Source organism: Moschus berezovskii, chromosome 22 (genome assembly GCF_049115385.1).
Source record: "Moschus berezovskii isolate FMDL1 chromosome 22, NW_MosBer_1.0, whole genome shotgun sequence".
Taxonomy (NCBI): domain Eukaryota; kingdom Metazoa; phylum Chordata; class Mammalia; order Artiodactyla; family Moschidae; genus Moschus; species Moschus berezovskii.
This window is the reverse complement of record NC_142481.1, coordinates 15,148,304-15,175,516: the sequence shown is the minus strand read 5'-3', so window position 1 is coordinate 15,175,516 and position 27,213 is coordinate 15,148,304. Positions and strand designations below refer to the sequence as shown.

General features: G+C 52.9%; 2 protein-coding genes across 8 annotated transcripts in view; one reads left to right on the top strand and one right to left on the bottom strand.

The window, feature by feature from the left end:
- Positions 1-8,282, top strand: part of RYR1 (ryanodine receptor 1) — a 127,895-nt gene extending 119,613 nt beyond the window's left edge. For all 5 annotated transcript variants that reach the window (XM_055412238.2, XM_055412236.2, XM_055412235.2 and 2 more), the window contains 11 exons: positions 366-496; positions 1,562-1,604; positions 3,053-3,183; positions 3,290-3,350; positions 4,031-4,177; positions 4,450-4,584; positions 6,820-6,976; positions 7,398-7,462; positions 7,553-7,653; positions 7,839-7,890; positions 8,038-8,282. In XM_055412238.2, coding sequence (XP_055268213.1) covers positions 366-496; positions 1,562-1,604; positions 3,053-3,183; positions 3,290-3,350; positions 4,031-4,177; positions 4,450-4,584; positions 6,820-6,976; positions 7,398-7,462; positions 7,553-7,653; positions 7,839-7,890; positions 8,038-8,133 — 1,119 coding nt within the window. In that variant the 3' untranslated portion in view covers positions 8,134-8,282. The remainder of the gene's footprint in view (positions 1-365; positions 497-1,561; positions 1,605-3,052; positions 3,184-3,289; positions 3,351-4,030; positions 4,178-4,449; positions 4,585-6,819; positions 6,977-7,397; positions 7,463-7,552; positions 7,654-7,838; positions 7,891-8,037) is intronic.
- A 96-nt stretch (positions 8,283-8,378) lies between these two features.
- Positions 8,379-26,834, bottom strand: MAP4K1 (mitogen-activated protein kinase kinase kinase kinase 1). Of its 3 annotated transcripts, none has more exons than XM_088830856.1 (31): positions 26,638-26,834; positions 26,411-26,468; positions 26,209-26,299; positions 25,446-25,510; positions 23,889-23,944; positions 23,751-23,798; positions 23,559-23,601; positions 23,382-23,454; positions 22,658-22,804; positions 22,205-22,267; positions 22,013-22,094; positions 21,147-21,263; positions 20,849-20,927; positions 20,115-20,173; positions 19,998-20,041; positions 19,876-19,920; positions 19,082-19,124; positions 18,502-18,664; positions 18,325-18,407; positions 17,704-17,788; positions 16,432-16,508; positions 16,270-16,330; positions 15,230-15,338; positions 15,084-15,142; positions 14,802-14,905; positions 14,237-14,411; positions 12,039-12,101; positions 11,751-11,840; positions 11,590-11,660; positions 10,858-10,913; positions 8,379-8,557 (listed from the first exon to the last, which is right to left on the bottom strand). In XM_088830856.1, exons 1-31 carry the CDS (start codon positions 26,734-26,736, stop codon positions 8,488-8,490), a joined length of 2,478 nt encoding a protein of 825 aa, XP_088686982.1. In that variant the 5' UTR covers positions 26,737-26,834; the 3' UTR covers positions 8,379-8,487. The 3 variants fall into 3 exon arrangements, with proteins under 3 accessions (XP_088686982.1, XP_088686983.1, XP_055268214.2); XM_088830857.1 differs by having other exon boundaries at positions 19,998-20,029; XM_055412239.2 differs by having other exon boundaries at positions 22,658-22,789; positions 26,638-26,833.
- Positions 26,835-27,213: the final 379 nt, after the last annotated feature.

The window sequence follows — 27,213 nt, the reverse complement described above, 5'->3', positions numbered from 1 at the left end:
ATCTTGATACTTTACAATTGGATGAAGAGAGTTCTTTGGGCTTTGAACATCTGCATGTGCGGTTCCCTCTGCCTGGAAGGCTCTGCCCTGCTTTGATCTCCTCTCACCTGCCTGATTCATTCCTCCTCCTTCCTTGGGAGGCCGTGGGCCGCAGCAGGCACCAGTTCTGGGCCCTCCTGGGTTTTCTGCGCATCCCAGCCCTGACCTTCTGATTGCATTTCCCCACCGCTACTACCCTGATCACTCTGGGAGCACGGCTCTGCTGTGGGGTCTCATGAAGGCTCCAGCAAGACATCCCTGTTCCTGCCGAGGCTGTGGTCTCCTGACACTCTCCCCCACCCTGTTTACCTCCCTGCACCCTCTAGGTGCCCCTGGTGATCTTTAAGCGGGAGAAGGAACTGGCCCGGAAGCTGGAGTTTGACGGCCTCTATATCACGGAACAGCCTGAGGACGATGACGTGAAAGGACAGTGGGACCGGCTGGTGCTCAACACCCCGTAAGGGCTCAGGACCCCCGGCAGTGGGTGGGGGAAGCAAAACTGGGGTACCACTCCATCCCCAGCCCAGGCCTGGAAAGCCTGGGGTTCCAGGCGCTGCCGATCCTGACTCATTCTCCCCAAGCCTCCACCTTCCTCTTTGTAATACATACCGGTTGCCTGTGGATTAAAGTACCTGTGGGGGTGCTGGTGACACATGGAGATTCCCGGGGGCCCAGCCCAGGAGATTCTGGTTCAGTGAGTTTCCAGAGGCGCCCAGGAACTCCATCCTCATGCAGGATTCCCACCAGGTGTCATGAATGGGAAACTGATGAAATCACTTGGGTTTTGAACTGAGCCCAGAGAGGAAATGAGGGTTATGAGGGCCAATGTGGTGGGACACTGGACCCCCAAAGAGCACTCCTAGCCCATCTTATTCTCCCCAGGTGAAGTCCCATCTTCCATGTTCATACAACCGGGCTGCTTCCTGAGAGGGAGGCATGGCTAGAATAAGAACACCAGGTCAGGACTTCCCTGGCAGTCCAGTGGTTAAGACTCCATGCTTCCAATGCAGGCAGCGTGGGTTCGATCCCTGGTCAGGGAACTAAGATGCCGCATGCTGCGGGAGCCAAAAATGAAAAACAAAACAAAACCTGGTAAATAAAGGGCCAGAAGCATCAAATAAAATTAAATAAAACAGCATGAGAAAGCTCTCTGTTCCCTGGATGCCAAAGCGGGGCCAGGCTGCTGGCTCCAACTCCCCCCAACCCCCATCACACACTCTTGCCTCCCCATCTCCCATCTGAGTGCAGTTCAGGTCTTTGTACATCGCTGATCACCTGGGCTCCACCAATGACAGCAGCGGGGGCTGGGGATGGGGGCAGGATGTTAAGGTTGACCTTGGATAAGCACCACCTGGCCTGGGGTCTTTAGAGCCTGATCCTGAGTGAGAGGTTGACTCTACTGTCTCGGATGCCCTGTAACAAAAGCATTGGAATTCCAACCCCACCCCACTCCCGCCCCAGTCTGGCTGGTGACTCCTGTTCCTTCCTCCCCTAACATCTTGTGGCTTCTTTCTCTTGGCAGATCTTTCCCCAGCAACTACTGGGACAAGTTTGTCAAGCGCAAGGTGAGACGCCGTGAAAGGGGAGGTCCTCCCCAGCTGGGTCCCTTGATGCTACCAGCCCATCAGAGCCCAGTCAAGCACTTGCTTTGTGTGCAGCCTTGGGCAAGGGGCTTTCCCTCTCTGAGAAGCACCTCAGTTTGCCCGTCTGGAAATGGGCATGATAATCACCGCCCCCAGCTCCCCGTAATGAGACGATGCATGTGACAACCTCAGCAGTGCCTGCCACAGAGTAAATACTTCATGAATATTAGTTCTGAGGGAGGAGCTAAGGCATCTTATCTTCAGCACATAGACTCTGGTGCTGGATGGTCTGCTTTTCTCTTTTTTGCTAATGTTTCATTCATTCATTAATTTGGCTGTGTTGGGTCGTAGTTGCGGCACCTGGGATCTTTGCTGCTGTACTTGGGCTTCTCTAGTTGGGGCGCCCAGGCTTAGCTGCTCTGCAGTCTGTGGGAACTGAGTTCCTCTGCTCGAGATAGAACCCATGTCCCCTGCATTGGAAGGCAGATTCTTAATCACTGGATCATGAGGGAAGTCCCTTGTCTGCTTTTCCATTCCTAGATGTGTCAGCCCTTCTGTGCCTCAATTCCCATCATATTGAGTGAGGTACTAAGAGGGCGGACTCTACTGGGTTGTTGTAAAGATCGTTTGACCTGCTTCGTGAACAGTATCTGGCACAAAAGAAAACATTAGACAAGTGTTGGCTGTTAGAATCATTCATTCGCTCAACAAAAGTTTATTGAGTACTAGGCACCTAATACTAGGTACTACCTCCTAGGAACTGTACTAGGGTTCCTAGCAGTAAACACATCTTAACCCTCAAGTTGGAAAGACAGATGAAGAACACATTTATAATGTTCAGATGGTGATAAGTGTTGTAGGAAAGAAAAAGACGGGTGGGGAGTGTGTGGGGGTTGGCCCAAAGAAATTACTCTTTTGTGCAGGGTGATTAGGAGTTGAGGGAGTGAGGCAGGTGAAAATCTGGGGGAAGTGTGTCCTGGGCGGGGAGAGAATGGCAGCTGTAAAGGTCCTGGGGCAGGAATGTGCCTGGTATATTTGATGAGCTGTGGGGAAGCCAGTGTGGCTGGAGCAGAGTGAGTGAGAAGGTGAGCAGGAGTAAACAAATTCATCAGTGATGGGGTGGGGGGCAGTTATATAGGATTATATAGGGTTATATAGGTTATATATTCATACAGGGTTCCTTGCCTACCTGCCTAATTATAATAAATTATCCCTATTAATTTGGCTAATGAGCTAACTGGGGGGGCCTTTATTACTTTTGGACCCTCCCCCTGAGGATCTGAAGAAAGCTCTGGCCCTTCTCCCCAGAAAAATGCTCCCCCAATCTCTCACACAAAGTTCGGAATGTCCCCAGACCTCCCACCCACAGAGCAGACCACCACCTTCCCCACTCCAGTCGTGTCTGCACAGCCCCATGCTCCCCTGTGCAGGTCTTGGACAAGCATGGGGACATCTATGGGCGGGAGCGGATCGCCGAGCTGCTCGGCATGGATCTGGCCACGCTGGAGATCACAGCCCACAACGAGCGCAAGCCTGAACCACCGCCGGGGCTGCTCACCTGGTGAGCCAGGGAGGACCGCCCCCACCCCCAGGCCTGGGCCAGGCGGGGGAGGTGGCCATGGTCTGACTCTCCAGCATCTGGCCATCCTTGTTTTCTATGCCTACAGGCTTATGTCCATTGATGTGAAGTACCAGATCTGGAAATTCGGGGTCATCTTCACAGACAATGTGAGGAGGGCCCTGTGGGTGGGGGAGGGGCCTACAGGTGAAGTGCGCTAGGAGGGTTGGGGGCTCCACCCCCAGGTATCCCTGACCAGGGACCCACTCCTGAGCTCTGCGCACATCTGACCCTAGGGCACTCTCAGACCTGCCTAAGGCTCCTTACCTTCCAGCACACTCTTTTAGTTTTGTTTTCCTTAATTCATTTTATTTTATATTTAATCATTTATTTGGCTGCACTGGGTCTTTGCTGCTGCGCACAGGCTTTCTCTAGTTGTGGCGAGTAGGGGTACTGCTCTCTAGTTGCAGGGTAGTTTGCAGCACGTGGGCTCAGTAGTTGTGGTGGACCAGCTTAGCTGCCCCCACAGAATGTGGAATCTTCCTAGACCAGGGATCAAACCCGTGTCCCCTGCATTGGCAAGCAGATTCTTAACCCCTAGACCACAACGGAAGGCCCAGAACACTCTTGAATTCCCAGACTACATCCTTCTGCAGAGGGTTCCCCAACTCCCCGAAGAATGGCTTCCCACACCGAGTGCTCCATTGTTCTAGAGTGTTCCTGATCCTTCAAATAATCCCTAGCCAGAGATGGCACCCTGACCACCAGAGCACGCCCGATGCTCTTGAATGTTCCTGGGCCTCCTTGACCCTCATGCATGCCCACTGACCCTGGGTTTGTGTGCCCACAGTCTTTCCTGTACCTGGGCTGGTACATGGTGATGTCCCTCCTCGGGCACTACAACAACTTCTTCTTTGCTGCCCACCTCCTGGACATCGCCATGGGGGTGAAGACGCTGCGCACCATCCTCTCCTCCGTCACCCACAACGGGAAGCAGGTGTGGAGGGACCTGCCTGAGTGGAGTGAGCCTGGCAGGCCACCTTAGCTGTCCCTTAGGAGGGGTAGAGGGTGAAGGCTGGGCAGCTCGGATGAGGGGGGCACAGGGTTGGGTGAGGAGGGGCAAGGCTGGGCTGGCTGAGCCAGGGTGGATGTGGGTCATGAGACCCCGGCAGGAGGGCCCTCTGGGCTGAACTGGAGCAACAATAGAGAAGGTGGGCATGGCGGGGACAAGCTGAGCGTGGAGCTGACCCGCCCCCTGCCCGCCCCCAGCTGGTGATGACCGTGGGCCTCCTGGCGGTGGTGGTCTATCTGTACACAGTGGTGGCCTTCAACTTCTTCCGCAAGTTCTACAACAAGAGCGAGGATGAGGATGAACCTGACATGAAGTGTGACGACATGATGACAGTGAGCCCCCCACTCCCACCCCACGCTCTTGGACATGTTTCCAGCCATCCCTGATCCTTAGTTTTCCCATCTGTAAAGGGGGTTAGTAGTAGGACCTACCTTGGGACTTCCTGGGCTGTCCAGTGGTTGACTCCCTCTTCCAATGTAGGGGGCGTGGGTTCAATTCCTGGTCAGGGAACTAAGATCCCACATGCCAGAGAGTGCAGCCAAATTAAAAAGAAAAAAAAAAAACTAATAGAACCTACCTTGCAGACTTATTTCCACGGTTAAGCGATCTGACCCTTGTGAGGTACTTGGAACACCACTCGATGAATGGTAGCCACTGTTGTAATATTTGAGCTTTTCAAGGTATTATCATTGGAAATGTGCTCAGGCACAGAGCCTGACATACAAGCCACGTGATTTGGGGTCAACAGTGCAACCTCCCTGCTCCCTGATATCCTCACCTGTGAAACAGTTGCATAATAACAGAGCCTACATCCCAAGGCTGCTTTTAGGACTCGGTGAGGCTCCCTGGTGGCTCAGCGGTAAAGATCCCACCTGCCAATGCAGGAGAGATGGGCTTGATCCCTGGGTCGGGAAGATCCCCTGGAGAAGGAAATGGCAACCCACTCCAGTATTCTTGCCTGGGAAATCCCATGGGCAGAGGAGCCTGGTGGGCTACAGTCCATGGGGTTGCAAAGAGTTGGACATGACTGAGCACACACGATGCTCCCTGACCATCAAAGACTTAAAAGTTTAGGATAGTGTTTGACAGGTATTGAGGATTCCATAGATGCGAGCTGCTGCTGCTGCTAAGTCACTTCAGTTGTGTCCGACTCTGTGTGACCCCATAGACGGCAGCCCACCAGGCTCCCCCGTCCCTGGGATTCTCCAGGCAAGAACACTGGAGTGGGTTGCCATTTCCTTCTCCGATGTGTGAAAGTGAAAAGTGAAAGTGAAGTCGCTCACTTGTGTCTGACTCGTAGTGACCCCACGGACTGCAGCCTACCAGGCTCCTCCATCCATGGGATTTTCTAGGCAAGAGTACTGGAGTGGCTTGCCATCGCCTTCTCCGAGATGTGAGCTACTATCATCTTTATCTATCAGGAAAAGTTTTATGCCATGCCTGTTGCTATTTTCTCTTCTATTCTAATAAGTGGTGGTCATCACCCAAATTGAGTTTAACCTACTATAGGCATGAGTCAGAGTTGAAAGAATCATTCCAGCGCTTTATCTCAGAGTGGCCTGTAATCTGGCACTATGCTCACGGGACCCATCTGGTTCCTCAATCTGATATTTGAGGCCCCACCAGACTTGGTCTTGTCACTCAGCCTTGTTCTCACCAGTCACTGGTCTTAGCTCTTACCCAAGGCAACTGGGTTCTCTCACTTCCTAGAGACACAGAAAAAACAGTGTAAGGTCTTTCCCAAGTCCCAGGCAGACCATGTCCTTCCCTCTGCTCAGAACCTTCTTGTGGTTCCCCAGTGCCTTCACCGTGGTGTACAAAGCCAGGGGAAAACTAGCCTGGCCTGAGTCTAACCACAGTCCTTGCCTTTTGCTCTCTGGCTGCCTGGTCCTCCCTCAGTTCCCCTAAAAGCATGTGTTTCCTCCCAACCCAAGCCCTTTGCCTCTGACATTCTCTCTAGTCGCCCTCTCCCTGGCCCTGCGTACACACGCCTATCCACTTGATGCCTCATCTTCAACTTAAATGCTGCCTCTTACAGGAAGCCCTCCGTGACCATTAGCTGGGCCTCATTTCTCTCCTTGCTCTTGCTCACAGGAACTCTATTTCCAGCCTCACTGAACCTCTTTTCAGTTCCTCACAGGAGCAAGATGTATTCTTTCCTCCCCAGGGGTGACGAAACACATGTGGTTTTCTCTGCCTGGAACTCTCTCTCCCACCTCACATCTTCTTCACGTTTCCAGTTCACACATGTCCTCTCTTCTAGGAAGCCTTACCCTATCACCCAGGCGGGGCCAGGCTTTCAAAGCTTCAACGTTTCCTGTGCTTCCCCCATCTTGCCCAAGATTACACTGTGCTTTCCTGGCCCTGGGCCCTCCCTATCACAACCCTGATCATTTCTGGGCTGCCACTGTCTGATGCCAAGTTTGAACCCTGTGAGAGCAGCGTTCAGGGCTGTCTCAGCCTTTGCCATGTGTGTCCTGCCCCAGCCAGCCCGGGGCCCTGTAGGTTGTCAGTGAATGTCGAAGACCGAATGCGTGACTCATGTGCTTCTCACCCTGCCCCTGCAGTGTTACCTCTTCCACATGTACGTGGGTGTCCGAGCTGGTGGGGGCATTGGGGACGAGATTGAGGACCCAGCAGGCGATGAATACGAGCTGTACCGGGTGGTCTTTGACATCACCTTCTTTTTCTTCGTCATCGTCATCCTGTTGGCCATCATCCAGGGTCAGTGCTCATCAGGGTCTTGGGAGTGGGGGCTGTGTCCAGAGGCAGGCTAGCTCTTTAGTGTACAAATCCAGGATCTGGTCAGCCTGGATTCACATCCTGGCTCTATCTCCCCCTACTGTGAGACTTTGGGCAAATGACCTCTCTGAGCCTGTTTCTCCATCTATAAGATGAGGATATTCATTGTATTAGCCACATAGAGTTGCTGTGAGAATTAAGTTAATTATAGGTGGTAAGTATCTGGCTCATGGTAAGTGCTCAATAAACACTAGGTATTATTATTTTTAGTAAGTGGGGTGAGATTAGGGAGATGGGCGTGCAAGACTCAAAGGCAGATAGCTAGAAGAGGGGGAAGCCTTAACTAGGTTAGAAGTTAGACATTGACCTGCGCCCTGCAACTCCCCCCACCCACCCCCGCCAGGTCTGATCATTGACGCTTTTGGCGAGCTCCGAGACCAACAAGAGCAAGTGAAGGAAGATATGGAGGTAGATCATGTCTGGGGGGCGACCCTGAGGGATGACAGGACCCTGGGGGGCTGAACGGACCTTGATTCTGATGTCTCCTGCCACACACAGACCAAGTGCTTCATCTGCGGTATCGGCAGTGATTACTTTGATACGACGCCACATGGGTTCGAGACTCACACACTGGAGGAACACAACCTGGCCAATTACATGTGAGTGTGGGCCCGTTGGCCAATCAGGAGGGTGGGGCGTGGCCACCAACAACGGGGAGGGAAGGGAGATACTATTGGTCAGTCTGGGGAGAGGGTGCGGTGTCCATGTGGGTGGATTCCCAGCCAGCTAATCAAGAGAAAGTAAGGGAAATCGTGACCTGTCTACTGCTGCCTCCCATCCCCAGGTTTTTCTTGATGTATCTGATAAACAAGGACGAGACAGAACACACGGGCCAGGTAAGGGTGTGTTATTGGAAGGACAATGGGCAGGGACATGGTGTATTTTAATATAAGGTCAGTCAGCAGGTGGCAGTGAAAAGCTCATGTCAATATGAAGCATTTGAAGATGTGACCAACCAACTCTTCCCCATCCCCCACCCCTAGGAGTCTTATGTCTGGAAGATGTACCAAGAGAGATGTTGGGATTTCTTCCCAGCTGGCGATTGTTTCCGCAAGCAGTATGAGGACCAGCTTAGCTGAGATGCCCCCAGCTGGCTCTTCACCCTCCCCCCCACCTCAAGTGCCTTATTCTCACCGCAAACCCCATAGACCTCAAACCCCTCCCCACAAGGCAGCTGGGGCGGGGGGTGACCATGTGCTGACGAATAAAGTCTGTGCTACACCCCTGACATCATTGTGTTGGACTGTTGATATTTGGGGGTGGGTGGGCCTCCAGGAATTCTGCTCTCCTCTCCTCCCCCACCACCCCAAAACCAAGATGAAAGCAGAGACTGAAGTCATGTTTATTGGGAGACAGGGGCATGCCAGGATCAGGAATGTGTGTCCGCTGGGGAGGGAGGTTTAGAGGCTGGTTCCAAACACCCCCTCAGGGACTCATTCCTGGATGTAGAGGTTGCTGGGGGCAGTGGGATCATCTGCTGGGCGCGTCTCCACCACCACAGGCCTGGGGAAGGAAAAGAGAAGTCAGTTCATTCACTCATTTGCAGAGAAGTTGATAGAGTTTGTGCCAGCATAGTGCTGGGCTAGAGCAGTGGATGAGCAGACATGGCCCCTGCCCTCAGGAGACCAACATGAATCAGTGATTTAGATGAGTACAAAGAAGCATGAGGCACATAGCGGGGAAACACAGCTCAAGGGGTCAGCCAAGGTGTCCCTAAAGAATGGATGGTGGAGCCTGAAAGAAGTTAAGGAGGGAACTTGGTGAAAGGGCAGGGAAGGGTGTTCTGGGCAGAGAGAACTGCCTGGGCAAAGGACTTACATGGGAGAGGGCTTGACTGCACAAGTCACGGTTTGTGGGCTGTGACCAGGATTGGGTATTTACCTTGAGGCCACAGGAAGCTTTAAACCAGGTGGAGAGTGACACAATCAGATCTGGATTTTAAAAGACCCTTCTGACATATTGAAAGATCAGAGAGATCCTTGAAGGGGCTCTCACTGGCTAAATCTGTGAGTATTTGTGCCTCAAAACAGATAATGATAATAATAGATTATAACCCATAGAATAAAATGAAAATCAGCTTTCCTGGTGGTCCAGCAGTTAAGAATCTGCTTTGCAATACAAGGGACACCAGTTTGATCCCTGGCCCAGGAAAATCCCACTTCCCACAGAGCAGCTAAGCCCATGAGTCACAAATACTGAGCCTGGTGCCTAGAGCCTGTGCTCCACAACAAGAGAAGCCACGACGAGAAGCCTACACACTGCAACGAAGAAGAGTGGCCCCCACTCTCAGCAACCAGACAAAAGTCTGTGTGTAATAACGAAGATCCACCACAGCCAAAAGTAAACAAGTATGTAAATCTTTAAAAAAAAATAAAGCGGAGGATCATTTTTTAAAAAGAATAAACTAAAAATCCTTGAGACTATGCTGAAATACACACAAACACACAGTCATATATACACACATACATACAAATATACCTACATACACACATGGTGGGGAAGGGACAGCTCTTTCCTACAGTAGAATGCTGACTTCTAAATGTAGAAGGAATGACAGAAATAGGAAACTCACCATTTGATAGACTCAGGCAAAAATCATCAAGTCATGGTAAAATCAGGTGAAACAGTAGTTTTACACTGTTTCAAGAAATTACCCCAAAGGATACTTATTTATACAGAGGAAAGAAGAGTAACATTATAGTCAAGAGAGCTGGCTTATTCCATTTTAACCAGGCGACCGACTAAAGATAACCTCGCCAGTAGCGGGACAAACTGACACACACTTCCTGATCTGATGCAGTGAGAAGGACACCCCATCACTTCTGTGGTATTCCTTCCCCAAACGTGTAACCTGGAAACCTCAAACCCAACTAAGGGACATTCTGAAAAACAAATTTCCTGTACTCTTCAAAAGTGTCAAGGTCACGAAAAGCACAGAAAGTCTGAAGAACGTTCCAGGCACACGACTAAAGAAACATGACTCGAAAATGCAGCCTATAATCCTGGATGATATCATGGACCAAAAAAAAAAAAGTATTATTTTTTGGTTACAAAGAGCATCATTGGAACAACTGGTGAGACTTGAGTGGGTGTGTGAAATTAGAAGACGGTGCTATCTCCGTGCTCTTTTCTTGATTTTGACAGCTGTATCGTGGTTTGTAAGAGTATGTCCTTGCCTTGATTTAGGAAACATACACTGAAGTATTTTGGGGTAAACTGGCATCATGCTTGCAATTCATGTGCCAACAGGAAAAAATTACACATATATGCAAGGCAAAAATAAAGCAAATGTGGTTAAAAATAATATACAGGGAATCTGGGTGAAGGGGATACAGAATTCTTCAATTTATTTTTGCAACTTCTCTGAGTCTAAATTTACATCAACATATCAATAAAAAGTTAAAAAAGAATGAAAATTCCACCTTCGGGCTTCCCTGGTGGCTCAGTGGTGAAGAATCTGTCTGCCAATGCTATAGACACGGATCCAGTCTGTGATCTGGGAAGATCCCACGTGCCGAGGGGCAACTAAGCCCGTGTGCCACAACTACTGAGCCTGGGCTCTAGAGCTGCATCACAGCCAAAGCACAGCCAAAAATAAATTAATTAATTAACTTTTTAAGAAAAGAAAATTCCACCTTGGCTGCTCTGTGGGGAATAGACTAGGGGCCAGAGATAGAAGCAGGGAGACCAGGTGAGAGGATGTCCAGGCCAAAGATACAGATGGCTGGGGACACCCCAAGATACCCTCTTTACGTCCAAAGCACCCCCCCGCCAGTCCTCTGTCCTCTTCCCCAAGTTCATACCTGGGGGAGCCAAGCAGACGGAAGGTGAGGGTGGGGTCTCTGAGCTCCTGCAGCAGCTGGGGGAAAAGGTGCTGTATCAGTGTCTAGAAGACTCCTCCCCTCTCCCTAATGGGGAAGGTCTCTGAACTCCTCAGGTCCAGAAATAATCATTCCTGCTAACACCACTCATCAACTGTGTGACCTCAGGCAAGTTACTTAACCTCTCTGCACCTCAGAGCACTAACTTCTGAAATCATAATACCTACCTGACATAATACCTTAATCCTGGAGATTAAGGAGAATACAAAAGTGTAAGGGCAGAGCCTGATACATGGTGTTCTGTGAATTAAGTGTCATTTTCACTCCATTTTCCAGATGAGGAAAGTGAGGCACAGAAAGATTAAGTCATTTGCCTAAAATCATTCAGCTGGATTCCAACCTGGTCTGGTCCATGCTCTTAACCCACTTGTGGCAGTCTAGTCCATGCTCTTAACCCACTTGTCTCTATTTGTGACCCCATTTTACAGTTGGGAGCCTGAGGGAGGCTCAGAAAGAAGCAAAGTCACACAGTGACCCTGGATGAGCTCTGGTCCCAAGAGACACTGGAGCAGAGAAGGGGACCAGTCTGAACTGAGCCTAGAGGAAGCATCACCTCCAGGGACTTTACGCCCTTAGTTTGTTCTCTCAATCGATCTGGTGTGTGAGATGATTGATGTGGGAGGGGCTTGCGGGTGCTAAGAGGGAGGCGCTTACCTGGTCCGAGCCTAGAGCCCACACCTGCACTCCATGCTTCCAGAAGGCCTGGAGCCGACCCCCGACCATAGCTGGGAGGAAAGCAGTGCCTGTTACCCTTGGGTTTCACTTAAGCCTCCAACCTGGACCCTGGACCCCGGAATTATCATTCCGGCACATACCCACGGCCTCCACTGCTTCAGTCATGGGGATCTCTGGAGTTCGAAGCCCCCGGACCGGGGCCCCCTCTGCGGTCACCAGCTTCAGGGACCCTAGAAGGAGGTAGAGAAGGGACTTTAAGGGCAGTAAGCCGGCTTGAGAAGGTCATCAAGGGACCGGACAATACGTTCAGTACAAGAAGCAAAGCAGGACGAGTAAGGGCTGGAGGGGCTCAGAGTTTCTGAGAGGTGCGCCATCTGGGGGTCGGTATCTAGGAACAGTGGAGGCAAGGGAGGGAGGAAGGTTCTTACCGTCCATCAACACCATCACCTTGTCTTCCTCGACCTGAGTCACCTGCACTGGTCCCTTGTGCTCTGCTTGAGAGATCCGGGTTCAGGGACCAATTCCACCGCATTACGCCTTCCTCCGCTAGGCCCCCCTCTCCATTCCCAAGCAATTGGGCTAAACCCCGCCCACCACAGAATTCCCCACTCCCCATCATCAATCTCACTAATTATATATACCCAATGTTCTCTTTATCTTGCAAAAACCAAAGGAGAAAAGGAAAGATATAAGCATCTGAATGCAGAGTTCCAAAGAATAGCAAGGAGAGATAAGAAAGCCTTCCTTAGTGATCAATGCAAAGAAATAGAGGAAAACAACAGAATGGGAAAGACAAGAGATCTCTTCCAGAAAATTAGAGATACCAAGGGAACATTTCATGCACAGATGGGCTCGATAAAGGACAGAAATGGTATGGACCTAAAAGAAGCAGAAGATATTAAGAAGAGGTGGTTAGAATACACAGAAGAACTGTACAGAAAAGATCTTCACGACCCAGATAATCATGATGGTGTGATCACTCACCTAGAGCCAGACATCCTGGAATGTGAAGTCAAGTGGGCCTTAGAAAGCATCACTATGAACAAAGCTAGTGGAGGTGATGGAATTCCAGTTGAGCTATTTCAAATCCTGAAAGATGATGCTGTGAAAGTGCTGCACTCAATATGACAGCAAATTTGAAAAACTCAGCAGTGGCCACAGGACTGGAAAAGATCAGTTTTCATCCCGATCCCAAAGAAAGGCAATGCCAAAGAATGCTCAAACTACCGCACAATTGCACTCATCTCATCGCTAGTAAAGTCATGCTCAAAATTCTCCAAGCCAGGCTTCAGCAATATGTGAACCGTGAACTTCCAGATGTTCAAGCTAGTTTTAGAAAAGGCAGAGGCACCAGAGATCAAATTGCCAACATCCGCTGGATCATCGAAAAAGCAAGAGAGTTCCAGAAAAACATCTACTTCTGCTTTATTGACTATGCCAAAGCCTTTGACTGTGTGGATCACAATAAACTGTGGAAAATTCTGAAAGAGATGGAAATACCAGACCACCTGACCTGCCTCTTGAGAAACCTATATGCAGGTCAGGAAGCAACAGTTAGAACTGGACATGGAACAACAGACTGGTTCCAAATAGGAAAAGGAGTACGTCAAGGCTGTATATTGTCACCTTGCTTATTTAACTTATACGCAGAATACATCATGAGGAATGCTGGGCTGGAAGAAGCACAAGCTGGAATCAAGATTGCCGGGAGAAATATCAATAACCTCAGATATGCAGATGACACCACCCTTATGGCAGAAAGTGAAGAGGAACTAAAAAGCCTCTTGACGAAAGTGAAAGAGGAGAGTGAAAAAGTTGGCTTGAAGCTCAACATTCAGAAAACAAAGATCATGGCATCTGGCCCCATCACTTCATGGGAAATAGATGGGGAAACAGTGTCAGACTTTTTTGGGGGGGGCTCCAAAATCACTGGATGCTGATTGCAGCCATGAAATTAAAAGACTCTTACTCCTTGGAAGGAAAGTTATGACCAACCTAGACAGCATATTAAAAGCAGAGACATTACTTTGCCAACAAAGGTCCGTCTAGTCAAGGTTATGGTTTTTCCAGTGGTCATGTATGGATGTGAGAGTTGGCCTGTGAAGAAAGCTGAGCACCAAAGAATTGATGCTTTTGAACTGTGGTGCTGGAGAAGACTCTTGAGAGTCCCGTGGACTGCAAGGAGATCCAACCAGTCCATCCTAAAGGAGATTAGTCCTGGGTGTTCATTGGAAGGACTGATGCTTAAGCTGAAACTCCAATACTTTGGCCACCTCATGCGAAGAGTTGACTCACTGGAAAAGACTGATGCTGGGAGGGATTGGGAACAGGAGGAGAAGGGGACGACAGAGGATGAGATGGCTGGATGGCATCACCAACTCGATGGACGTGAGTTTGAGTGAACTCCGGGAGTTGGTGATGGACAGGGAGGCCTGGCGTGCTGCGATTCATGGGGTCGCAAAGAGTCGGACACGACTGAGCGACTCAACTGAACTGAATGTTCTCCTGCCCGGCTCTCGGTTCATCCCCTTTCCCAATTACGCCTCAGGCTAAGCATCGCCCAGCCACTCAGACCCAACCCAGCCCAACTATAAGCCTCATCCTGCCCAGAGCCTGCCCGACTCACCCGTGCTCATCTCGCCCAGCCAGCAGGAGAGCGCGCCGAAGCGCACGGTGTGGAAGAGCACCGACTTCGCCGGCCTCCCGGGGCTCACGCCGATGCACACGGAGGGCAGCTCGGAGCCCGGCCCGGTCAGCAGTGCAAACACCGGCAGAGGCGTAGGGAGCGGGAACAGCACCTGCTGCGGGGCGCGCGGGGAGGGGCGGGTTCAGAGGAGGCCGGGGCGGGGCCTGAGGGGCGGGGTCTTGGAGGCCGGGGCGGGGCCCGGGGCTTCCGAAGTATTTCCCCTTCCCGCCAAGTATTTCTTGAACCCTCAGTTTGGGGAGGCACCATCTAGAAACTTCAGGGGGGTGAGCCCTCAGAAGGCTTAGAAAGTGACGGGTGGGGTGAGGGCCGGAGCTTAAGGATCAGAAAGACTTCAGGGGAGGAGCCTCCAGGTGGGCGGAGCCTTGGGGAGATTGTGGGAGGCCTCCGGTGGAAGCCGGGTTCGCGGAGCTCGCTGCAGAAGCGTAGAGTGGACGTCCCCAGCCACCCAAACTGACAGAGCCTCTAGCGTCTCCAGGCTCCCTACCCGGACCAGCAGAAACTTGTTCATGGGCTGGTACCACTGAAGCAGGACCACGGATGTCTCCAAAGCCCCACACAGGAACGGGCCTCCGGAGCTGGTGCCCTCCGCTGTAAAGGCGGGTAAGTAGCAGTCAACGGTCTCTCCCGCGACCCCTCGCCCCCAAGGCCACACACCTCTCCCCTGGCTCTACTCACCCTGCCTTAACTCTACAACCCTTTCCGGTGGAGAGGGAGTCCAAGTCCCGCCCTTGGTCCTGCCCCGTCTGCCCACCCCTGGGGTTCTCACCCACACAGCACGCCCGGCAGCCTTTGGTGTCCGGGATCTTAGTGGAGACTATGTTCTTCCTGCGGCAGAAGGTAGGCATGAATGGGGGCGAGGGACAGCAGGAATGGGGCATTAGAGGGGTCAGTGGTACCACTAGGGGCTGGTACCTTGCTAGTAGCCGGTGGGGGCTAATGTGAGCGATGGGGCTTCCTGCTCTGGCCTCTTTCCGTTCCAGCAGGCCCAGGATGCTATGAGAATACAGGTAGGGGGTCTTTCCTGCAGTGTGTGTGTACATAGGGAAAGCAGGCAGTTATAGGCTACTGCACACTCCCACCCTTCCCTCAGCCCATCACTCAGCCCCGTCCCTTTTAAATGTCCAAGTCTTCAAGTCTCAAGCACCTTTATTTATTCATTTTTTCATGCAACATGTTTAAAAATTTTATTTTTGGCTGTGCCCCATGGCATATGGGATCTTAGTTCCCTGACCAGGGATTGAACCCATACCCAAATCTGTGGAAGTGTGGAGTCTTAAACACTGGACTACCAGGAAGTCCCGGTGGAACATATTTTAAATGTCCACTATAGGCCAGGCACTGTGCTTGGCTCTGGTGAACAATGGTAAGTAAAATAAATATGTTCCCTACCCTTGTAGTACTTGTGGCCACATGAGAAATGACAGACACTTAACAATCAGATGAAGTTACACATATTACAAAGTTTAAGAAGGAACATCTAGAAATTCTGCAAAAGTTTGTCATCACAAATGTGATATGAATGAGCTCACTCATTCTATTTGGCTCAGGGTCTCCTCATAAATTAGAAATTCTTTTACACAAAGTGTTTCTAGAACAATGACACAAAATTTTCATCCACAACCTGCTCACTCCATTTTAGTAAAGCATGGAACAAGTATTGTCATCTTGTCAACATCAAAGAAAGGTAAAGACTGACTTCTTGTGGAAATTACCTCAAAGCTGACTTGAGAGGTGGGCACTATTGTGAGCCCCATTTTAAAGATGGGGAAACAGGCTTAGGAAGAAGTGTCTTGCCCCAAGTCCCACAGTGAAAAGGTAGCTGGAATTTGAACTGTAGGCTCTGTGAAGGGGGAGCCTAATTGTTTTCTCTGTGCCCATCTATTTCCCAACCTCCTGACCTTTGACCCCTTAAGTTCTGGCCCCCACCCCTCCCACCCAAGCCACAGCCAGACCTGAGAGAGACATGAGGACATTGTTGATGGAGTACAGCCAGGTAGTCCGGCCAGAAAAAAGCTGCAGGGCAAGGGGGAGATGGCTCCTGTAAGACCCCAGCAACCCCAACTCCAGCCCCCACCCGTGGACCACCTTGCCCCACCCCAGGGACTGCCCCTCACCATCTCCAGCGTAGCCTCCTGATCATTTCGGTTCAGGATAAAAATGCCTTCCTCGGCCCCCAGGAGCAGGTGCTGGTCTAGGGGGCAGACATGATGATGCTAGGACCTGCTTCATCACATGGGACCTCCCAGACCCCCAACTGACCCCAAACACTGATGCTCTGTTCCTTCAGTTCTCTATTCTCCCCTCACACTGACATTTGCAGCCTTTGTTTTCACAAATCTGAACTCAAACCCTGACCAGTTCCCTTGAGCTGGTCTCATTCTCACCAGCCTCTGACTTCCCCTGTTCTGGTGGTTCTCCCATCTCTGACCTGCAAATCCTGACCATCTGTCCCCTCAGTTCTGACCCCAACATCAGACATATCTTCCCCAGTAGCCCCCTCAATTCTATCTGTCTTTCTCCCCAGTTCTGGTCCCTGAATGCTAATCCTATCTCAACACTGATGCTCGAATTCAAATACCCTTACATATGGCTCTTTCTGTCCAGTGTGACCCCACAAGCTCTAATACTGTTTCCTTAACATTTACTCCTCACTGACTTTGTCTCCACATCTTTGATCCCTAAACACTGTCCCTTTCTGCTACATTCTAATCCCTAAACTCCTGACCCCACATTGCTGATCCCAGTCTCTCTACCATTAACCTCCAACTGAGGTTGTGTGTATGGGGGTGTGTGGGGGGGTGTGGATGTGTGCTCACGCGCGCTCAGTCGTGTCTGACTCTTTGAGACCTCATGGACTGTAGCTCACCAGGCTCCTCTGACCTTGGGATTTTCCAGGCAAGCATACTGCAGTGGGTTGCCATTTCCTTCTCTGGGGCAACTGAGGTTAATGGGGCCCAACTGTCCCAGATCTTATACACTGAACTCTGACCTTTCTGGTTTATATGACACTCCTTTTTAAAATTCCTATTTTATTTATTTTTTTGTGGCCACACTGTGGGATCTTAGTTCCCCAGCCAGGGATCAAACCCGTGTCCCCCTGCAGTGGAAGCACAGAGTCTTAACCACTAGACCCTCAGGAAAATTCCATATCTGACACTTCATATCTTGACCTCCAAACTAATTTCCCTAATCTTCACTATCAAACTCAGCTTCGGTCTACCCAGCTTTGATCCCTAAACCCCAGCTGTAACTCCTGGCTCTGCCCCTGCCTCCACTCTGCCACTCACTACTGTACTAAGACCCTTCCCCTCTTCCTGACTTTCCACCTTCCACTAAGGGTCCTCCCCAACCCCGCCACATTCTCCGTGACCCTCCTGAGTACTCACCCTTGGTGGAGGGGTGCATCCAGGCCGCCGTGCTGTGGATCCGGAGGGGGCAGCCATTGAACAACTTGACGAGAAGGGCACATCCCTGGGTGGGCCATGGGGGGCAGGGCAGCAGCAGATCCAGCAAAAGGGAGGAGGGGACAGGAAGGCACAGTGGTTAAGACTCAGAAGCAAGAGTGGCAAGGTTCATATCCCGCCTCTGCCTGCTCAAAGGTTTATGATCTTTGAAACTGTTTAACCTCTCTGTGCCTCAGTTTCCCATTTTGAAATGGCAGATAATATGTATCTCTGCAGTATCTGCAGGATGGCATCCCTGACTCACTGGACATGAGTTTGAGCAAACTCCAGCAGAGAGCAAAGCACAAGGCAGCCTGGCATGCTGTAGTCCATGGGGTCACAAAGAGTCGGACATGACTTAGTGACTGAACAACAACTGCAGTATCTACCTCTATCTGTGCAGGTATGCACCACGTAAAACGCGAGATCAGAGTCTTGCACAGAGGCTCTACTCAACAAATGTCACCTGTCATTATTATTAGTCTTCCCTGCCCCACCCCCTACTCCCACCAGGCATCCCCAGCTGCATCCAGAGATATCAATCCTCAGCATCACTGGCCTCACCTTTCTCCTCATCTTTTCCTTCTTGGGTGGCAACAGTGGGGGCTGGTCAGGCTCTCGGGGGGCTGGGTTCCAGAGTGAGGGTTCTGAGATGGGGAGGGGAAAATCAGCCCCCAGAGTCCCCCGATCCCTGCCTAACCCCCACCTTCGCCCACCTCCCACCCCAGCCTGCCCTGTTACCTGAGTGGGCAGTGAGGTGGGGGCTTCGGGTGGCTGGGGGAGGCCCGAGATGGGGGGTGCGTGGGGGAGGCCCACTGGCACACCGGACCAGCACCCCCGGGCTCAGCTGGCCGTCATCTCCAGGCCCCCCAGGACCTTCATCTGACGGAGAACGGAACTTGGGCTTTGGAGAGAGAGAAGGAGGGTGGGGAATACATTAGATCAACTCAGAGAGAGGGCACCTTGCCAACCACCTCTGCCAGAACCGACATTAGGTCATGGCTCTGTGATCTCTAACCACCCCTCCAACCTTCCCCTCTGACCCATGTTCCAAAATCAACATACTCCAGCAACTAAAGGGGAAGGGTTGGGTGCAGCAGGGTTTCCAAAGACCAGCTACTGACCAGCATCCATTGGGCTAAATATTCTGAGTCCCACCCCTAGGGTCAGGGATGCCATTTCCAGATCCCAGTCATCCCAGTCTCTCAGATCTCAAAGGACCTGGTGTCCCAGACTCCAGCCCAAGAGAGCTTAGTATCCCAGTCTCTATGGGCCCTGGCCTCCTGGCCCCCAGACCCCCATCTCTGTCCCAGGGCCTTACCTTGGGGGGCAGTGGAGGAGGCGTGTCTTCTGCAGGGGCGGGGCTAGAACACAAAGATGGGGTCAGCAGGCGGGGGGTGTGGGCAACAAGGCCTGGGGAGGGTTAGGGCTGGAGGTCTGAGCTCAGGAGGGTCAGAGGGTGACTCGATCTGGGGCTAGAGCTGAGGGCTAAAGGACTGATGACCATGATGATAATGGTATCAGTAACTCTTAGATATCAAGTGCTGACAGTGCATCAAGTCTCTGCAACTTCACAGCTGCCTAGGAACATGGAATATACAGTGCTCCTGGGGCTCAGGCTCTCACCTGGTGCACGTGAGTCTATGACAGACAAGTGGTGTGCAATGGACAGGTGGGCCCTGAGGCCGACACAGGCCTGGAGGTGGGGGCCTAGGCCAACTGCTGGGGTCAAGGTTGGGTCTGGGGCTGAGGGCCTGACATGGGGGGAGGTTCAGTCTGAGGGTGGGTGAGAAGATGAAGGAAGATGAGGGGGCCCGGGGGTTAAAGGTTAGGGCAGCAGCTGAGGCTGGGGGTGAGAGGGACATCTGGCAGCAGCTGGGGACTGGAAGGTAGCAGGGGACCCAGGGTTGAGTTGACTGGGATTGGAGAGGAAGGAAAGGGGAGGCAGGGGTTGGAGGTGAAGGAAGGTGAGGATATTGAGAGTCCGGTCAGGGGTCAGGGGTCAAGGGTCAGCACTGAGTAGTGGAAGGGAAGCAGGGCTGAGGCTGAGATCAGGGGGAAGGAAGATGGGTTGTAGGAAGGCGGGGGCTGGGTGGGGGCCTGCAGAGTTCTTACATGTCCACATCGTCGTAGTCATCATCGGACTCTGATAGGTTCCTCCTGAGAAGGAACAGGCATGAGCCTTGGGTGGTCCCCACGCACATCCCTGCCCCACTCCCACCCTGAGGGTCCCTGACCTAGGACTGCCGCTCTTGAAGTCTCCAGGGGGCTGTAGGCGAGCCTGCAGGATAGTAAAGGGTCAGCAGTGGCCCAGGGGGAGAGGAGGGCGGCTGGGCAGTCAGGGAGGATCTCACCGTGTCCTCCGGGGGCCTGGACTCCATGCCTCTGAGCTTCCTGAACTCCATGTGCCGCCCTGGGGGATGGGGGGTGGGTCACACAGTCAGCTGGGGATGAGGATTTGGGAACAGAAAAAATAGTAGTGGGGGTGGGCTCTGGGGTCAGGATCTTAGCACTGGAGCTGTCCCTACAGGGAAGGGATCCCACCAGTGGTAAAGAATCCACCTGCCGTCGCAGGAGACACAGGTTCGATCCCTGGGTCAGGAAGATCCCCTGGAGGAGGGCATGGCAACCCGCTTCAGGGTTCTTGCCTGGAGACTCCCATGGGCAGAGGAGCCTGGCGGGCTGCAGTCCATGGGGTCACAGGGAGTCGGACACGACTGAGCATATACAGCATTTGGGGGTCAGGAATGCAGACCAGGGAGGTGGGGGTTCAAAATGGTTATACAGTGGTTGCTTTTAGGTTCCACTGGGGATCAGGGAGCAAAGATTCCTAAGGTCTCTGGGAGTCCTGGTGGTTATGGGAAGCCTCAGGAGGTCTGTTTGCAGGACAGAGAGGTGGGGGTCTCCAGAGGCATTTTGTAGATCAGGTGGTGGTGAGGTTCTCTGGGGTCTCCTGCAGAGTCAGATAGTGATGGGGGTCTCTGAGGGTCTGTTTGGAAGTGATGAGGGGCTCTAGGGCAATCTGATGAGGGGGCATCTCCTGGATTATAGAGTCAGGCGTCCAGAAACGGAAAGACTCTCTACTCACGACAGCAATCCGCATCTGGGATCCCCAGAGAGCTGGCCCGGTGGGTGGATCGGATCCGCCGAGGGATGGCCGGGGGGAGCTGGGCAGAGTGGCAGCTGCATCAGGCCCGAGGTCTTCCAGAAGCAGTCCCCCCACCCTGTGGGTCCAGCCCAGAGTCCTGGGCCCTCCCATAACCTGTGTGCCCCCAAGCCCTGTGCCAAGCCACCACCCCATCCTCCCTGGCTCTTTTCTAAGAGAGGCAGCAAGGGGGCGCTCCAGGTAGGAAAACAGGCTGAGCAAAGGCGAGCTGGTCCCTCACCTCAGGCTCTTCGTCTTCAATCTCGCCCACAGGAGCCCCCTTCCCGGGGTTCCTCAGTTTGTCCAGAAGATCTAGGATCAGGCCCCTGTTGAGCCCGGGCTGGGACACCAGTTGATGCTGGAGGAGGGGAGGAGGGTGTCAGCAGATAGGGGGCGGGACTGGAAGGAGGGGGTTGGGATGGGGTTGGAGAACTCGTCTAAGAGGAAACTTGGGGGAAAGTTGCCAACAGAGGAAGAAGGCAGGGAATTCTGGGGAGCTGAAATCTGGGGGATTCGGAGGTGTCTGAAGGGATTAGAAGAATGTGAGATATTTTGAAGAACTCTAGAAGCGTCTCAGAGGGGACTGGAGTTCCCCTAGAATTCCGGAGCACACCCAGGAATGGGTCCTGAGGCCCTTAGGGATTTGTGAGATTTAAGAACTCAGTGTAGGGAGCTTTGCTGGCGGTCCAGTGGTTGAGAATCTGCCTGCCAATGCAGGGGACATGGATTCAATCCCTGGTATGGAAAAATCCCACAAATCGCAGAGCAGCGGAGCCCTTGAGCCACAGCTGCTAAGCCCCTTTGCCCTAGAGCCCATGCTCCACAGAAGAGAAGCCACCCCAGTGAGCAGCCCGCGCACTGCAATGAAGAGAGGAAAGACCACGTGCAGCAGTGAAGACCCAGCACAGCCAAGAAAGTAAAGAAAGGGGGCCTGGGATACAGTTTGGAGAGTCTTGAGGGTCCTGGGGAATTCAGAGGGCCCAGCGACTTTGAAAGGGCCATGGGGGTGCCATGAGATGAAATGATCTACATTGTAGAGAGCGGTGGGAGGCCCTGGGGAATTCCGGGGGTGAGTTTGGGAAGGCTTCTCAGGGGAGGGAGGCTTACAGTGAGCATCTTGGTGGCACTGGGTCGCTTCTTGGGGCTCTTAGTGAGGGTGACTTTGACAAAGTTGTGGAAAGCAGCCGACCTTGGGAGGAAGAAGGCGAATTCTAGGGTGAGGGGATCAGAGACCCTCCCATCAGACCATCACCCTTGGCCCCGCCCTCCCTCTCCCTCCTCCACGTGCCCCTCTCCTACCATTTGCCTTTTTCCTTTAGCCTTGGTGGCTGGTAGCCACTCTTGGTCATGAGGAAAAGAACCCTAGAAGAGTAAGGACAGAACATGGGGTTCAGACTTCCAGTGGCGCCGAGACCTCATGGCTCCAGGGGCCCCTAATAGCACTGAGGTCAGCAGGGAGCAAAGGGAGGGACAGAACGAGAATGAGGGGTACACTTCACAAGGCATGGGGTGCCCCTTTGAGGGGACACCAGCAGGCTCAGCGGGAGCCTCAAGATGGGGCTCCCTAAGTTGGGGCCCCTCATGTGGAGGGATGGAGAAAAGGCTTTCTGGGTTGAGGCAATCCTGAGGGTCTCAGATTGGGCTGTCTCCTCTAGGGGGTCTTGAGGTGGAGAAACGGGCTGGGGGGGTGGTGTTCAGGGTCAGAGTTGAGTGGGGTCTCTGGGACCAGGGGGACCTGCCACATCTGCCTACCTGAGAGGGTGCACGTCAAAGAGCGGAGGCTGCAGCTCGGCTAATTCGATGGCTGTGATGCCCAGGGACCAGATATCACACAGTTCATTGTATCCCCCCTTCAGGGCCACGGCCGCCACTTCTGGTGCCATCCTAGGGGCAGAGGCCCTCAGAGAACCAAGCGGTGACACAAGCAGGAGAAGGGGAGACAGAGGAAAATAGGGCAGGCATAGAGAGAGCCAGATGCAGAGAGAAACATAAAGGTGGAGAGAGACAGAAATAAAGATTTCCCTGGTGGACCAGTGGCTAAGACTCCACGCTCCCCGTGCAGGGGGCCTGGGTTCGATCCCTGGTCAGGGAACTAGATCCCACATGGTGCAACTAAGACCCAGCACAATCAAGTAAATATTAAAAAAAAAAAGATGGAGAGAGGTAAAGGCAGAGAGATAGAGACAGGCGGGAGGATGGAGACTAAGAGATAGTGGATAGTGAGACAAACGTGGACAGATATGGAAAGACAGACCGGGAGAAAAATCAACATAAACACTGGGAGGAATGGCTGGAGGGTGTACAGAGAGACCTGGGTAAATGGAAAACTCCAAAAAGACCCAAAGAGCAGATAGACTATTTCCCAGAGAAAGGCAGAGGTGGGCCAAAAAGCCTGTACAGAGCTTCCCAGAGATCTGGGCTGGTTAAAGCCACACCACCCCACACCACTCCTGGCTGCCATCCAGGCATCCCTCACCAGTAGGGTGTCCCAATGAAAGAGAGGCGTCGAGCCAGCGTTGCCCCGATCTGGGCTGAGATACCAAAGTCAGCTGGAGACAGAAGGAAAGACACAGTGACCTGGGGTGCCCTGTCCCCTCGGTCCCGCCCAGGCCCTCAGTCAGCCCCTCTCCCCACTCCCACCAGCCACACTCACCCAGTCTGACCTCCCCAGCATCGTTGATGAGGATGTTGGCTCCCTGGGGAAAAGGGAGGGATTAGAGGCTGTCAGAGATATCCCCAAGTCCAACGCTGCTGACACTCCCTGGCCCCACGACACCCTGACTTTCCTGACTCCTGTCTCCTGGGTCCCTCATCCACCAAGGCCACCTCTCTGCCCCTAGATCACCTTGATGTCCCGGTGGATCTTCTTCTGTGAGTGCAGATAGGCCAGTCCCTGGGAAGGAGGGCGGAAGCGGGGGCTATGAGCATCCAGAGGCAGGAGCAGGGCCCTGCCCCACCCCAAGCCCAGAGAGCATCCCCTTACCTGGAGCACTTCCCGGCAGACGTAGCTGATCTGGAGCTCCGACAGGGAGCCTGTCACTGCAGAGGTCACCCAGGCACTGTGTTGGGTGCAGGCCAGACCCCTGGCCACCACCCACACCAGCTGAGAGGGTACCACGCAGGGAGGGGAGAACTGGGGGGATGGGACAGGTAGGAGGAGGAGGCAGAGAGGCAGTCAGCAACAGAGAGGCAGCGATGCGGGGAACCAGAGAGATTCGTTCAATGTGATTATCTGCTGCGTGTCTACCGTGTGCCAGCCACTGTGGCAGGGATACAGCTGTGGACAGAAGAGGCAGAGATCCCTGCCCCCATGGAGAGAACGTTCGAGCGCAGGAGACGTATGGCAGACAAGATAAACAGGTAAGATACATGATACACGAGATGCCAATAAATAGTAAGAAAAAAATTAAACAAGACAAGATAACAGGAAATATGTGTGGGAAATATGTGTGGGAAGGAGTATGACACTTTACACAGGTTGATCTGCGAAGGCGACCCGGAGAAGGCGGTGGGGGTGGAGATGGGGAGCAGTCCCACTCGGAAAGGGAAAGGCAAGTGCAAAGGCCCAGAAGCAGGGGACTGCCCGGTGGGGTTGGAAAGCAGCGGAGTGGGTGGAGCAGAGGGGAGGTGCGTCAGCCTGGGATTGCCAGTGGGGGGTCAGACTCAGGCGCGGTGTTGAGAGATTTGGGCTTCGCTTTGAGGGGAGATGGAAGGCATGGGATAGCTCCGAGTGATGTCACTCTGTAGAACGAGGAAAGGCAGAGAGAGACGGGAAGAGACACAGAGAATCAGGAACAGACCCAAGCCGAGGCAGAGAAAGACAGACATGGTCAGAGGCACCCCAAACTGGGAAAACAGACACACTGAGAAAGAGAGACACAAAGGGGTGAGAATACATCAGAGAGACAGCAGACTGAGGGGGTCAGAGACTAGGTCTGACGGGCTTGTGGGGTGAGTCGCTTCCTCTCTGTGGGCCTCAGTTTCCCCCACCCGCCCTGAGGACTTCTTCACGAAGTCCTTCCTTTCCTGACATTTGAGGGCTAGGGCTGAAAGGAGACCCGGAGACTGAGAGATGATCAAAGACAGAGGTGCACATCAGAAATCTGATCAAGGCCCACCCCGCCCCCACCCTCCAATGCTCCAAGGCAGTGAAAAGCAGGCTGAGTGAATCAGAAATGCATTCACTCATTAAATGAACAGATGGGCAGAGACGATGAGCTAGAAATGTAGAAACACTCAAAGGCATGAATAGACCTCGGTGAGAAAATGCAGGCACAGGGGGAAGACGGGGCAGGGAAAGCAGAGGGGATCACTGCAGAAAAACTGGAGCTGGACTCTTAGGTCCTGAAAGATATAGGGTTCAGGGCCCGCTTGGGTACTACAGTCTCCTCAGCATCTTCCAGGCCAGGCCTGGTCCAGAGGAGGGGCTCTGTGTGAAATATAGACCAGAAAGACAGTCCCCAGAGACGCAGGGTAGAGGGACAGGACAGGTGGATTGGAGAGCCAAGGGCTGCCTGGATCTCCTCGCCCTGCCACTCACCTTGGTAGATGTCCTGGAGAGAACCAGCCCCACAGAATTCCATGCAGATCCAGAGTTTCTGCAGCCTACAACAGTTCAAGAGCAAGAACAATAATAGCAGTAATAAATCATTGTTTACAGGACAGTTCCTGGCTCACTGTCCATCCTATCCTAGTTCAACAAGAACTTGAATGTAAGTGCTGTCATCTCTCTATTGCCTACCAGAGTGAGATCATCCCGTTTTACAGATGGGGAGGTTGAGGCTCAGAGAAGAAAATATATGTTTAGGCTCAACTAGACCAAACCTAGGTCCCTGGGCTCCTACCATGACTTTCTCTGTTGTCCCATGCTAATCTAAGAGACAGGGCAGAGACTTCACAGGTTGTGGAAGTTCAGAGGGGACAGAGGAACCCAGAATGCCCTGGTCTGGGGGGCAGAGATCATTCCTGGGGCCTCTGGGATATTCAAGGGTCAGGGAAATTAGGGGTTCATATTAAAGGAACAGAAAGTGAAACTGGGGGACCTGCAAGTCAGGAGGATGATCGGTTTTAGGGGGACTTGGTTTCACATTTGGTTACCATGAAGGGATCAATTTGGTGAGAAATGGTAGTTATTTATTGGAGATGAGATTTGAAGGTGCTGCAGTCAAAGAAGTGGGACTTCGGGCTGGGGATCAAGTTAGGAGGCCCCAGTTAAAAATGGAGGTACGGGGTTAGAGGTTAGGTTGGGGGGGGGTCTGGTCAGGAATGGGAGTTGGGGGCAGGGCAGGTCTGCGGCTCATCACCAGAGATAACTCCCATGGTAGGCCACGATGTTGGCGTGCCGACAAGTTTTCAAGATGAGGATTTCCTTCTGAAGGGTGGAAACATCATCATCTGCGAGGAGGGACAGAAGAGAAAAGGCTAGTGCGGGGAGGGAGTATGGGGAAGATCCCAGGGTCCCAGGAGGGGTGGGCAGGGGAAGGAGTGCCTGGGTCCTCTCCTCACCAGGCTCCATCTTCACCATCTTCAATGCCACCAGGTCCCCTGTCACCTTCTCTCGAGCCTTGTAAAGGGGAAGTTGGCAGTCAGGCAGGCTCCATTTGCCCGAGTTCTTCTTCAGCATCCCTGAACCCAAGCCGAGGACTAGGACCCTCTCGCATCCCCATCCCTTCTTGGGGCTCACCCCCAAGGTCACAAGTTTGAGGGTGTCGGAGAAGGAGGGGGTTCCTCACCTTGAAAACTTCCCCATAGGTGCCGCCACCCAGCCGCTGCAGCAGGTCATAGTGGTCCCGGGGGTCCCTGTTAAAGATGTCAGGGTCTACGAGGTCCATTCCTGGGGGCCGGAGCTGGGCCTGCGCCCAGGGGCCAGCAGGGCCTCAGGGCGCCGAATGCTGGCACCTCCCTCCCTCCCCACACGCCCTGCACCCGCCTTGCCTCCACCGGCTGTGGCCTCCCCCCTCCCCACTCTCGCTTCCTGCCCCGGCACAGAGCTGTGCAGCCAGCGGCTCCACCCCCTGTCCCCTGGGCCCTGGCAGCCTGTGAGGGATAGCTTGCCTTGGGACCCAGGGGACCCCCCCCTCCACCTCCGGGGCCCTGGGCTGCATGTAAACCAGATGCAAACTATCTTCATTGTGACCTGGAGGGTGCCCTCACCCTCCCCCGTTCAGGGCAGCCACTGAAAACTACACTTGAACCTCTGCTGAACGCTGAGTGTTGGGCCACAACCTGGAGATGGCAGGTCTACACCGGGAGGACCATGCAGTGTACATTATTGTTCACCCGGGACACGTACAGGCACTTAGTGGTAA

Excerpts from the sequence above, each read along its gene's own strand:
- MAP4K1 (XM_088830856.1), bottom strand. The coding sequence starts at position 26,736 with ATGGACCTCGTAGACCCTGACATCTTTAACAGGGACCCCCGGGACCAC. Across the intron at positions 19,125-19,875 it reads GACTACGACGATGTGGACAT|CCCCGCCCCTGCAGAAGACA; the intron begins GTAAGAACTCTG and ends TTTGTGTTCTAG. Across the intron at positions 14,412-14,801 it reads ACAAGTTTCTGCTGGTCCGG|CAGGTGCTGTTCCCGCTCCC; the intron begins GTAGGGAGCCTG and ends CGCGCCCCGCAG.